This window comes from Capsella rubella, unplaced genomic scaffold (assembly GCF_000375325.1).
Source record: "Capsella rubella cultivar Monte Gargano unplaced genomic scaffold, Caprub1_0 scaffold_1, whole genome shotgun sequence".
Taxonomy (NCBI): Eukaryota; Viridiplantae; Streptophyta; class Magnoliopsida; order Brassicales; family Brassicaceae; genus Capsella; species Capsella rubella.
Window position 1 is genome coordinate 14,748,039 of NW_006238923.1, and position 13,239 is coordinate 14,761,277.

Genomic DNA, 13,239 nt, shown 5'->3' on the forward strand with positions numbered 1-13,239 from the left:
AAAGATCTTAATTCACCACATTTCGGATTGATTGATAAGCTATATGCTTGTTTGTAGTTACTTTGTTACTATACGATGGAAAAGGATTTTGTTTTTTTTTTAGTTTATTTTGTGCTATATTTTGGAAAGGTGTATATTGGATTAATATTTCGCGTTTAAGGATTTCAAAATCTTAACAAAATATACAATTGCGATATTTATGGCAATAATATACAATTGCGATATTTATGAAAATAATATAGTTTTGGAATGTTAAACAAAAAGAATTAATAAGATTTCTATTTTCGAGTAATAGGATCAGATTAACTAATTTTGCTAACTCTAAAAATAACTCTAACAATTAAAATTGGCTGTTTGCGCTAACGAAGAGAGTGAAGATCCACCATTTTCAATTATGTCACAAATTCAAATCATAAACCGACCTGGCAATTAAGATTACAGTAGTAACCTTAATGAGCTTTTATAAAATGGTTAGAAGTAATAGTATTTAATTGTAAAACTTAAGTGGTGTGTATCATGTTCTGACTAATTCCAAAAATATTCTGATCCGTTTCTAATATTTTAAAGGGAGATTTACAAAAATAACCTTTATAGGTTGTCTATTTTTGGTGGAAAAGTTTTTGGAAGAAATATTCTGTCCAAAGGAAGGAATATTATTTCAAATAAGCGTAAAATAGTCATTAAAATTTAAGAGAGGGCAAAAATGAAAATGGCAAAAAGGGTAATTTTGCAAAAGGGTATGATAAAAAGTTATTAAAGAGAATTTCTCTATGTTAAATATTCTATAGTTTGTTTATATTTGAATATTTTAAAGGTTTCAATATTAAAATATCTTAAACATTTAAAAATTATAATATTTTGAAACTTCTTAAAATTTTATATGCTCGAATAAATAATTTTATTTATCCAAACAAAAATTTCAAAATTGAAAGCCCGATAAGCTAAACTTCATGCTTATTCATAGTTAACAACATACTGGTCATGTTTATAGTGATTTAAAACCAATGTCCAATAAACCAATGTCCATGTCTTACACCTTATTCTATCAATAAAATATAATATAAAATTTCATGAAAATATTTAACGAACCCGTTTTAGATATCTAAACTTTAGTTTAATAAGATTTTCAGTTTATAATAAATTTTTTGTCAATTGAGTAATATATATTTGCTTTGAAAAATTCAAATCACAACATATTCAAAAAAATGAACTTTTTATTCTATATTTATATATATATTATAATATAATAAATTATAATAAGATCAAATAAAGGTGAAAGGAGAATAAAACTGTTTTTAATTTATTATTTTAAATTAGTTATAGAAATATTAGGAAATCCAAAATCTAGATATGAAAATAATATAATCCGCTGGGAATGTATCTGATTTATATTCAAATCTAGTTAAATATCCAATTTTAAAGTATCCGATTTTTTTAATTTTGGGTTAATTTTTAATTTTGAGCTGACGCATCAACCTATGTAAAAGTGTACTTTTCTTTTACTATATAGGAGATATTACACACAATTACCCGATTAGAATAAATTAGTGAAGTCATGCATTATATACCTATTTACACATTCAGATTTTACTCAATATTCAAATAATATAATTTATTAATTAATAAAAATTATGAGCCCATGCTGTGGTACAGGTTAGTAACTACACATTAATTCTCAAAAAATAATCATTCTCTAACTTTAAATTTCCAATATTAATAATTTTTATAATTTTTATTATAATTTCCAATATTAATCATGGTGTTTGTGTTTCATTATAATTTTTTAATATTTAAATAATTATTTACTACTTTTTTTTAGTAATTACATATGATTTTAATTAATAATTATATTCAAAAAAATTTACACTTTTTCATAAATATGTTTTACTATGAAATTAATTTGCTTACCACTCCCACCAAACTCCCGTATTCGCTGCGTTCAAACCAATCAGATATTATAAGCCCTGGGCAATCGGGTACCCAATCGGTGTTCGGTTCTACCCAACCGGGTTTCGGGTAAATCGGTATTAGACATATAAATACCATTCGGTATTTTACAATAAATTCGGTTCGGTACGGTTAGTAACTGGCCGGGTTTGGATCGGTGATCTCTACTCCAATTAAAAATCCAAAGTCTACCGAAACTTTTTTCGGGTTATGATCGGTTCGGTTATTTTCAGTAACCAAAATACTCAAATAACCGATTCAAACCTGATATAACCGATTTAAACCCGATATAACCGATTAAAAATAGAAATAACCAACTAATTAACCAAAAATAACCGATTAAATAACCAAAACAAGAACTTAATAATCGATAAGTAGCATAACTTTAACCAAAACAACAACTTAAGAACTTAAATTTAACCATATGTTTAACATAGTTTAACAACTCATGAAAACATAACAAAAGATTGATCAAGTTCATGAGCTTAATAACTCAAGTAGCAGATGAAAAAATGAGAACGATGAAAAAACATCATTTTGGTATGTCAAAGTAAAGAACTCTTGGTGTTAGGGTGTATCATAACCCTAAATGGCATATATTTGTTTGCTTAGAGGATCGGATATAATCGGTGGCCCATATTAACTTAAGGTAAAACTCGAACCGGACCGAAGTCCATTTTACCTTGCCATCAAAACCCATTCGGTAATTCCGTTGAAACCGTACCCGAACCGATACCGCCTTAACCGGATGCCAACCGGTGCGGTTCTTCGGTACCGGGATTTCTGCCCAGGGCTAGGTATTATTATTAATTAACCATTCTAAACCGAACCGGTTCTAATTTTACTGAACTCTCTCCTTTATTAAACCGGATTTTATATATTTGTCTCTCGTCGTCTTCTAACTTTCTCCATACAAATTGGATTTGTTTATCCAAAACGAAAATGTCAAAGCTCTAAAACTTTAAAACTTCTTCAATGGCGATTTCTCTCCCCACCGCCTTTGCCTCCCCTCGTTTCTCACCGGAATCTTCTAACTCCATTTCATCTTCACGGACGCTATCTTCTCTCTCATCTGTACGCTTACCTGCTCAGATTCGCCGGTTCGGAATCCGCCGCGAGAGTGTTCAATCGCCGTCGTCGTCTCGCTTCTCCTCAGTCTCTGTGAGTTCTCCGTTCACTAATTCACCGATTACTTGTTTCGATTTGATGAATCTATATGTCCTGTGAGTTTTGGAACCTGGTTCTGGTTTTTGTGTATTTACATTGCTGAGATTGATTTCAATTGAAACAAAGAAGGAGAGTGAAACACTTTGATTTAATGGTGTATTAGTTAGATACTTAGTTCTAACACATTATGAATAGCTAACATGGTGGTAGATGTTCTGTGTAAGTGTAATCTAAAGGAAGAATCAGTATTTGTAATTAGAAAATAAGCATTGAGATTGATTCCCAATAGATACAAAGAAGGAGAGTGTTAACACTTTGATCTAATGTGGTACTAGTCAGAATTTGCATAGCTTATGTTCTGTGTAATCTTAAGGAAGAATCAGTATGTGTAATTAGAAAATAAGCATTGAGATTGATTCCCAATAGAAACAAAGAAGGAGAGTGTTTAACACTTTGATCTAATGTGGTACTAGTCAGAATTTGCATAGCTTATGTTCTGTGTAATCTTAAGGAAGAATCAGTATGTGTAATTAGAAAATAAGCATTGAGATTGATTCCCAATAGAAACAAAGAAGGAGAGTGTTTAACACTTTGATCTAATGTTGTACTAGTCAGAATTTGCATAGCTTATGTTCTGTGTAATCTTAAGGAAGAATCAGTATTTGTAATTAGAATATGTGCATTGAGATTGATTCCCAATAGAAACAAAGAAGCAGAGTGTTAACACTTTGATCTAATGTTGTACTAGTCAGAATTTGCATCATTGGAGACTTGGTTTAGTGGTTCTAACACATTTTGCATAGCTTATGTTCTGTGTAATCTTAAGGAAGAATCAGTATGTGTAATTAGAATATGTGCATTGAGATTGATTCCCAATTGGAACAAGGTGTAGATTCTTCTGTTCTTTCTCTGTAGTCACATCTGTTCAGCTGAAAAAACCAAGTATATATGTTCTTCTTCTGTTCTTTTGATCTTTTAGATGAAAGTGTTGACATTATATATGTTTAGTGGATTGTTTCTGATGTAATGTTGTTTACTTCTAGTTCTAGTACAAGTATGGCTGAACTTGTTCATTTGTTTTTTTCCGTAAGAGTTTTCATATTGACTGAGTTTGTGGCGCGATGATTTGATGTAGGTTAGAGCAAAGAAGCAAACTTTCAACTCATTTGAAGATTTGTTGGAGAACTCTGACAAACCTTTACTTGTAGACTTCTATGCGACATGGTAAGTTTATGTTCAGTTGCAATTTATTAGCATCATTACGTTGTGTTCCAATATGGTTACAGAGTTGTGTATCTTTTTTGCAGGTGTGGTCCATGTCAGATTATGGTACCTATACTAAATGAAGTGAGTGAAACTCTGAAAGATAAGATTGCAGTTGTGAAAATTGATACTGAGAAGTACCCGACTCTTGCTAACAAATACCAGATTGAGGCTTTACCCACATTCATCTTATTCAAAGATGGAAAAATCTGGGACCGTTTCGTAAGTTTTTCAACACCAACAAGACTAGAAAGAGTTGTTTTGTTTATTTAACATTCCTTGACTTTCTATTACATGTTGGTGTTCTTGTAGGAGGGTGCGTTGCCAGCGAACCAACTCGTTCAACGTATCGAGAATTTGTTGCAAGTGAAGCAATAGAATATGAGAAGAGAAACCTTATTCATCTATGAACAATCCCTTGCGACGAAAGCCCTTGTCAATTGTTGCTAGGTACATAGTCAATCTATTCATATTGATATATGGTATCAGCCATTTTTCTTATATGGTACACTAAAGCAACACAAGGCAGTGGAACCAAGTAGTCAATTAATATGAACATAGAAAAAAAACAAGAATTGGACTAATGAAGTTGCACTAAACTTGGAACGTAAGAGCAAACAAATGGGAAACCGTATGCGTATATAGTAGGCTCAGCAAGTTCTACTTCTTCCAAAGGACCATCAACTCCAACTATACAAGCTACATTGCGAGTTTCGCTCATTAAACCGTTATCATCGTGCTTGTCAAAAGCCACAACACATTTCTTCTTTTCGTTGATGAAGAATCTAGTACTTGGAATCCGAAAGGCATTGAGAAAGCTCATATTCACTTCCACGGAGAACTTGTTTCCCCATGACACCGTGTTGGGCTCTACCTTATTCGTAATCCATATCTCCAACTTTTGTAAGTCCCAACGTTGAAGTAACACAGCAAGTTGCTCTTCTCTAACACTAGACAGAGCCACAACATATTCATAACGAAGACGCTTGAACGGGAGAGGGATACTCGTCGCAAATACCTCTCTTGTGAAATCAAAACACAATAAGAACACAGGAGTTTCGGCTTCATAGTAATCTGAAGCAATCCAGTACGTATTACCCTCGAGAGAAACACCAAGATCACGATCCAAATTTACTTCTAAATGATGGTATTCTGAGATATAAAGAACCCTCCAAGAATCAGAGTTAAAGTCGTAGATGTTGTAATTACCAAAGCTTGAATCAGAGTTAAAGTCGTAGATGTTGTAATAACCAAATCTCAAGATTTTGTAGTTGCAGCAAGATTTGCTGACCTTCTCATATCCAAGAGCATATACTCGGTAATCATGGCTGGTCTCGATCCACCGGGTTTGCCCGAGATACGGGTTCCAAACTACGAGCGTAGCAGTTTCAACTAAAGAGCACAACAATAAACCTTCACAATGAAAATTTTGAAGTACTTTGAGTTGATTTGAACCATCTAAGCTAATAACTTGACCTTCACGCTTTATACATGATTCAACGTTGTTGTTAAAACTGACACTCAAAAGAGAAACCCTAAAATCCATCACCATGACCACGAGAAACTCCTTTTCCTTTACTTGGCCAAGATGCTTTTCTGAAAAGCTTAACTCTTTGGATAAAGTGTTCCACGTTTTGCAAGTTAATCGAACTCTTTTAAGAGATGTCACTGGAACCCTATAGAGAATCTCCTCCACCAAATCTTTTGGAAGATCAGACATATTCGTCATATTGTGTCGATTGTCGAGTTTTGAAGTCTCTGAGATGAGCGATGTAACGCAAATTTAGGTTAAACCTTCGAAAAGGTTATTAAGGTTCTTTTTTTTCTTTCTTAGTCTATAAATTACAAACGTTACTAGATATATAGGGGGTGTTATAAGACAAAGGTTTTTAATAGATTTAAGTTACTAAATGGATTTTTAAAATTTGATGGATTTCCAATGCATTGAACGTGGATTTGATATTATTATTAGTGGATTTGAAAGACATCACTAATAGATTTGAAAGTTATTATTTAGTGGATTTTATAAATTTTCCAGTTAAATAAAAATGCAATAATTTAGGCTGATTCTTTGATAAATCAAACTACAAAAAAAAAAAAAACTAGAGATCAAAACTCTTTTTTTTTCTTATCAACCACACATTTATTAAAATTGAACTCCATGATTGGTAGCCCAAACTGGAGGAAAGTTGTTTACAAAAGTAACTTCTGAATCAAGAGATCTGGAAGAACGAGCGAGACAATCTGCTTTTGAATTACAAGTACGAGAAATCTTAGTTAAAGAGAACGACGGAAATGATGCACGTAACAATAGAAAATCGTCTAAGAGGTTGGAGAATGCTGGCCACTCTTGTGGGTCTTGTACCATTGCAATAAGCTCGGCACAATCTGATTCAAATGTATGACAGTCAATCCTTCTTATAAGAATATTCTCCATAGCCCATAATAACGCTTCCAATTCTGAATGGAGAGGTGAGGGACACCCTCTAAGACCTTTAGCACCTAGTAGATATGTTTGCTCCCCTCCTCTGAAACACCACCACCCTAGGCCTGAAAACATATTCTCCGACTTCCACGAACCATCAATACGACATCGAACAATTAGCGAAGGGGGAGATACAGGTTCTATTGGTTCAGTTACTTCAGTCAAACTAATTTGGGCTTCTTCCCATGATAATTGTTCACTTAAAGCTTGATTTATGATATCTACTGGTTCAGACTGAGTTCCTTGGAACACCTTTTTATTTCTATCCTTCCATATAAACCATAAAATCCATGGAAAAAATGCTTTTTCTCTTTCTCCCTTAACCAAGGAATCACACTCCAAAAAATGAAGTCTAGATTTGCGAATCTCGAGCTATAAGGAAAACCTCCTGGGAGCATAGGAATTGTAGACAATTCCCAAATTCGTCTCGAATGCGCACATTCAAAAAGCGCATGATTAATTGTCTCGATTTCAACGCCACATTTTTTACATACCGTGTCACACTGAATCTTGCGAGAAGCTAAGGCGTCCATGACCGGAAGTGTACCCGTGGCAATTTGCCAAATAAAATGCTTGATTTTTGGTGGAGTGCGAATATGCCATGCATACGCTTTTAGAGCAGTATAGCTTGGATTCTCTTCCGCCTCTCCTATCAAATTATGTGCTAGCCAGTACCCAGATTTGACCGTATATTTTCCTGATTTTGTATAATGCCAGATCAACCTATCCGGCTTATAGGTTTTACTTATAGACATACTTCTAATGATACGAATATCCTCCGGATGCATAAATTCATTAAGAATGGGTAAATGCCACTTCTTGGTAATTGGATTAACTAAGTGATTAACCTTCAGATTTGGATGCAGTAAAATTCCTCGTCCAGAAGCTGGTCGTGGATTAATATCAGGTATCCAACGATCTTTCCACACTGAGATGTCAAATCCTGAACCGATAGACCAACGTGCCCCCTTTTCTACCAAACTCTTGGTCGATAAAATACTTCTCCATCCAAAAGATGGAGAATATGGTTTCTTTGCCATTAAGGGATGTTTATTCCTAAAGTACCTCCCTTGCAACACCCGTGCAACCAGAGAATCCGGATAAAGTATTAACCGCCAATACTGTTTTGCTAACATTGCATCATTAAATTTATCCAAGTCACGAAAACCCAAACCACCTTGAATTTTTGGCTTACACATTTTATCCCATGCTATCCAATGTAAACCTCGATCCCTACCATTAGAACTCCATCAAAACTTTGAGATGGCACTCGTTAATTTTGTTGTTAAATCTTGAGGGAGTTTAAAGCAAGACATGACATAAGTAGGGAGTGCCAACGCCACAGATTTAATCAGCGTCTCTTTTCCTCCTTTCGATAAAAACTTAGCTGACCAACCATTCACCTGATCATTAAGTTTTTCTCGAACATAATTAAAAATTTTACTTTTTGAGCCACCTAAGCTTTCAGGAATTCCCAAATAGGAACTCATACCCCCTTCCTTATCTATACCAATTACGGTTTTTAACCTATCTTTGATTTGTGATGATACTTTTTTCCCAAACAGAACAGATGATTTATTAAGATTTACTTCCTGCCCTGAAGCTTTTCCATAGCTCCTAATTATTTCCATAAATTTTTTACATTGATCTTCTTCCGCTTTACAAAAGAACAAACTATCGTCAGCGAAAAGTAAATGAGAGATAGTCGGACACTCCCGTGCTAACTTTATGCCTGTCAACTTATTCTCTGTTTCTGCCTTTTTAATATTAGCGATCAGAACCTCTGTACACAGAATGAACAAATAAGGTGATAATGGATCTCCCTGTCTTAAACCTCGTTGAGGAGTAATTCTTCCTCGGGGTTGGCCATTTAATAAAACTTGATATGAAACTGATCGCACACTCCACATAATCCACGAAACCCATCTTACATCAAAACCTAGCTGGATCAAAACTGCCTCTAGAAAATCCCATTCGACTCTATCATATGCCTTGCTCATATCTGTCTTAATAGCCAGGAAATCTGATTTACATGATGCATTAGTTTTTAACCCATGAAACATTTCCTGCGCGATTAAAATATTATCAGTAATTACTCTATCCGAAACAAAGGCCGATTGTGTTTCCGAAATTAGCCTAGGTAAAACTTTCTTTAGCCTTAGACAAAGAATCTTAGAAATAATCTTGTAACTCACATTACAAAGGCTTATTGGCCTAAATTCTGCCATCCGTTTTGGTTTATCTACCTTGGGAATCAAACAAATATTTGTTTCATTCAGTCTTCTATCAAACTGTCCTGTACGGAAGAAATCTTTAACCAGAGCAACCAAATCCCCTTTTAAAGAATGCCAAAATCTTTGATAGAACAAAGCCGTCATCCCATCTGGTCCTGGAGTTTTTTCTGGATGCATAGAAAATAAAGCTTTCCTAATCTCACCCTCTGTGATCGCCTTGGTTAAATCTCTATTAATACTCTCTGTAATGAGAGGATTTACCTCTTGTACCATCTCTGAAATGCCACTCATATTAGATTTTTTAAAAAGGTCCATGAAATAATCAATGGCAATATTTTCCATACCAGAATTTGTTTCCACCCATGAGTCATCTGGACCAAATAATCCTAAGATCCTATTCCGTGCCCTTCTTTGCTTTGTGGATGCATGAAAGAATTTAGTATTTTTATCCCCTACTTTTAACCAAAATTTCCTACTTTTTTGTTGCCAGTATAACTCCTCATCACGATACGCCTCCTTTAATTTATTCTCAACATTTCTAATTTCTACCTGAGGAATTGAGTCATCGTTTTTTGCCTCCTCTAGAGCCGACTTCAAAGAGGATATTAATGCCTCACCATTGGGGATATTATTTTTTCTCCACCATGAGATAGAATTTCTGCAATTTTTTATCTTATCCACAAACACCGGGATTCTAAAATTTTTTGTTCGATTCCACCCCGATTCAACTGCCCCTGAGAGACCATCTTTGCCAATCCATCTCTTATCAAACCGAAACTGTCGTCTAGGAATTTCTAAATTTTTTTCACAATTGATTAGAATGGGTCTATGATCCGAACCAATCATAGCGAGATACTCTACCTTGGAATAAGGAAAAAGACTATGCCAATCTTCATTTCCTAAAGCCCGATCAAGCCTACATCTTAATACTTGATTATTTCTTCTATATCCTTTCCAAGATAATTGATCACCATAACACGGAAACTCTAACATCCCACAATCTCGGATCATTGAATTAAATAAAACAAACAAAGATGCAGGCCTCAAATTTCCCCCTAATTTTTCATGATTTCCAGTGAGCTCATTAAAATCACCGACCATGAGCCATGGAGCATTTCTGTTAGATCCTAGTTGTATTAATTTATCCCACACCGAACCCCGAAGAGAAACAACAGGATCTCCATAAACAAACGTCATAAACACAATTTGTTGTCCCAAAAGAGCTTTAACATCAATAATCCGATTACTCTCATAAAGAACCTCCAATTTTATTTCATCATTATAAAATAAAGCTAAACCGCCGCTATAACCACGTGGTTCAACTGTATACAATTTATTGTAATCCAAACAAACTTGAAATTTTTGTAAATAAGAAAAACATTTTTTTGTCTCCGACAAAAATAGAAGGTCCGGTTTATTCTTCTTCCACACATCCTTTAAATAGTTCTCCGTCAGGTCAGCCCCTATACCTTGACAGTTCCAGCTTATGACTTTCACGTTTGAGCCGGTGGTTTCGGGAGCGCCACCGTCCCTTTCTTCGACACACGACTCTCTCCACCCGAGATGATTCCTTCCTTAACTTTGTGGTGTTGTCTGCCTACAGCCTTTTGCTTAATACCATCACCTACAGTTTTAGATCAAAACTCATTTAATCAGAAGAATTTGGGTTTGCTGAATTCAATATGAAGTGATCGACGAGGTTTTTGATATTAGAGTCAAAATGATTTTTTTTGTAAATCAAAACTTAGATTCATAGAAACCAATTAGGAGAATGAGAAACATGTTTTCTATGTATAATGGTAGTTTCTAATTTTGATCCGGTAAAGATCTAGTACTTTTTTTTATTAAGAGAGAAGAAGAGAGAGAATAATAGAGAGAGAAGGAGGAATTAGCCATGACCACAGGCTAACCTTAACCGTATTTCTAACCGTAACCAGACCGTTTATCAACCGTAACCAGACCATAACCGTATAAAATGGTTAAAAATCGTAACCGTTAACAGTACAAGTAAATTAGTTACGGTTAAGAAAAAATACTAACTGTAACCGTTAATTAACCGTAACCGTAGTAAACCACCAGTTAACCGTACGGTTAAACGCTCGGTTAACTGCATATTTAAATCCTTAAAATAAATTATATTATAACGGTATACAATAAAAAGACACATCAAATGTTTAGATAAAATTTTCACCTTATTAAAAGCAACACAACAAGTTGACTCGTAAGTAATCAAAATATTTCATACTAAACTAGTTTTATTCATATTTCTGTGTGTATTTGATGTTGACTTTCTCAGTTTTGATCCAATACCCAGGTTTAACTAATTCATTATAAATATTTGAAATCACATATATTTTTTATTTGTAAAATAACCGCATTAACCGTAACTGTGGCCATGCCTTGGAGGAATAGAAAAATTGTAATATGTGAAATAATATAGAGAATTTTTGAGAAATACCCCTTTTGGTGTACCCCTTTCTAAAAATACCCCCTTTTTCTATCCATTTTCAAAAATACCCCTTTTTAAATATAAAAAATTATAAAGTTTTATATAGTTTATAAGATACTTCTATATAATAACTACTACTGGAAGATTCGATACAAATATTTTAAAATGTTTTAAATAGTTTTAAATCGTTTTTATAAGTTTTATAAGGTTTTTAAAAGGTTTTAAAAAGGGTTTATATGGTTTTTATAAGGTTTTTATAAGGTTTATATAATTTATTTTTACGCTATTTATGAAAGGTATATAAAATTTTATACACATATAAAAGTAATTTGTGTATATATTTATAAGCTTACACACATATTTGGATAAATTTCAACATTTTTAGTGGGTTTTTTGATAAAGTTTGAAAAGGGGGTATTTTTAAAAAGAGGTATATGAAAAGGGGTATTTTTGAAATTTTCCCAAAAATATATTGGATTTTTTTTGTTCATATTTTTAGAATGAAATACAATGATGAAATCTAAAATGACACCAAATCACTTGGACATTGAATAACAGTGTTGTGAAGGTATTCTAAAATACATCAAACAAATACATAATCCAGTAGCAATGGATTTTAATGTACTTTATAAAATACCTTATTGAATATTGATTTCAAAATCCATCCAATTCTTTTAAAATACACAGTTCAATAACACCCCTTAGTATATTTGGATTATTTGGATATTAAGATTATTATTCATTCGTTTTTTTAAAAAAAATTTGGTTCCTTTCGGTTCGGTCTCGGATATTGAACGGGAAACTAATTTAAAATCGATTTTTTGGATAATTTTTTGGTTTAGGTTCTAACGGATTTTTTAAATATTTTATATCATTCATATATTTTTGGGTTTTTTGGGTGTGTTTCAAGCATTTTTGGATATTTTTGGTTTGGTTTCGATTCGGGGATTTAGGTAATTTAATATTTTCGGTTTTATTACTCGGATATTGTTAGAAACTTTTTATTTTTTTATGGTTAACTAAATAGTATTTTTTAGGTACCTTATTATATAAACCAAAGTTAGCCATTTACAAAATTGCGACAAGTGTTAAGTTATTGATTTGAGATTTTGACATGTGTCAAAATTAATCGTTAATATGATTATTTAAAATTACAAAATAAATTTTAAAATATATCTTATTACAAAGTTCGACACTGAAAAGACCCAACCCAAAAAAAATTATTTTTTAATCATACAACCTGTTTAAACCAATTAATTTAAACCAACTAAACCAGCTAACCAGATTAAATCAATTTTAAAATAATTAAACCAGATCAAACCAAACATAATCATTCAAACCATTTGAAAACATTAAATTGTGAAACCAATAAACCAACTGCAATAATCAACAAATCCATCAATCATTCCAAATCTAACAACATTCCTAACATGTTCTAAGATTCCAGGAACTAGCATTTCTAACAATAGCCAATGTATATATTTAAAAACATCCGACGAGCCTCTAGATCATTCTTCTCTCCCCGCCATGATTCCACTGTCACACATTTTCTTTACCTGCATCACAGAAAGAGATGCATAAGTATTTCCATAAATACTTAGCGAGGCACTCATCCCAACTATTGGGTTATACACAAATAATAATAGCCAACATCAAATAAAGCAATCGCAATCAACCATATAAACACATAAAAC

At 33.1% G+C, this 13,239-nt stretch overlaps 2 protein-coding genes across 2 annotated transcripts; one reads left to right on the forward strand and one right to left on the reverse strand.

Moving 5' to 3' along the window:
- The first annotated feature begins 2,877 nt into the window (after window positions 1–2,877).
- LOC17898083 (thioredoxin Y2, chloroplastic) lies at window positions 2,878–4,878 on the forward strand. Its single transcript, XM_006305654.2, has 4 exons — window positions 2,878–3,108; window positions 4,250–4,338; window positions 4,422–4,599; window positions 4,690–4,878. The coding sequence occupies exons 1-4, from the start codon at window positions 2,923–2,925 to the stop codon at window positions 4,753–4,755; spliced, it is 519 nt and encodes a 172-aa protein (XP_006305716.1). The 5' UTR covers window positions 2,878–2,922; the 3' UTR covers window positions 4,756–4,878.
- LOC17898573 (putative F-box protein At3g23420) lies at window positions 4,842–6,064 on the reverse strand. Its single transcript, XM_006304559.2, has one exon. It carries the CDS (start codon window positions 5,927–5,929, stop codon window positions 4,958–4,960), a length of 972 nt encoding a protein of 323 aa, XP_006304621.2. The 5' UTR covers window positions 5,930–6,064; the 3' UTR covers window positions 4,842–4,957.
- Between the last annotated feature and the right edge of the window lie 7,175 nt (window positions 6,065–13,239).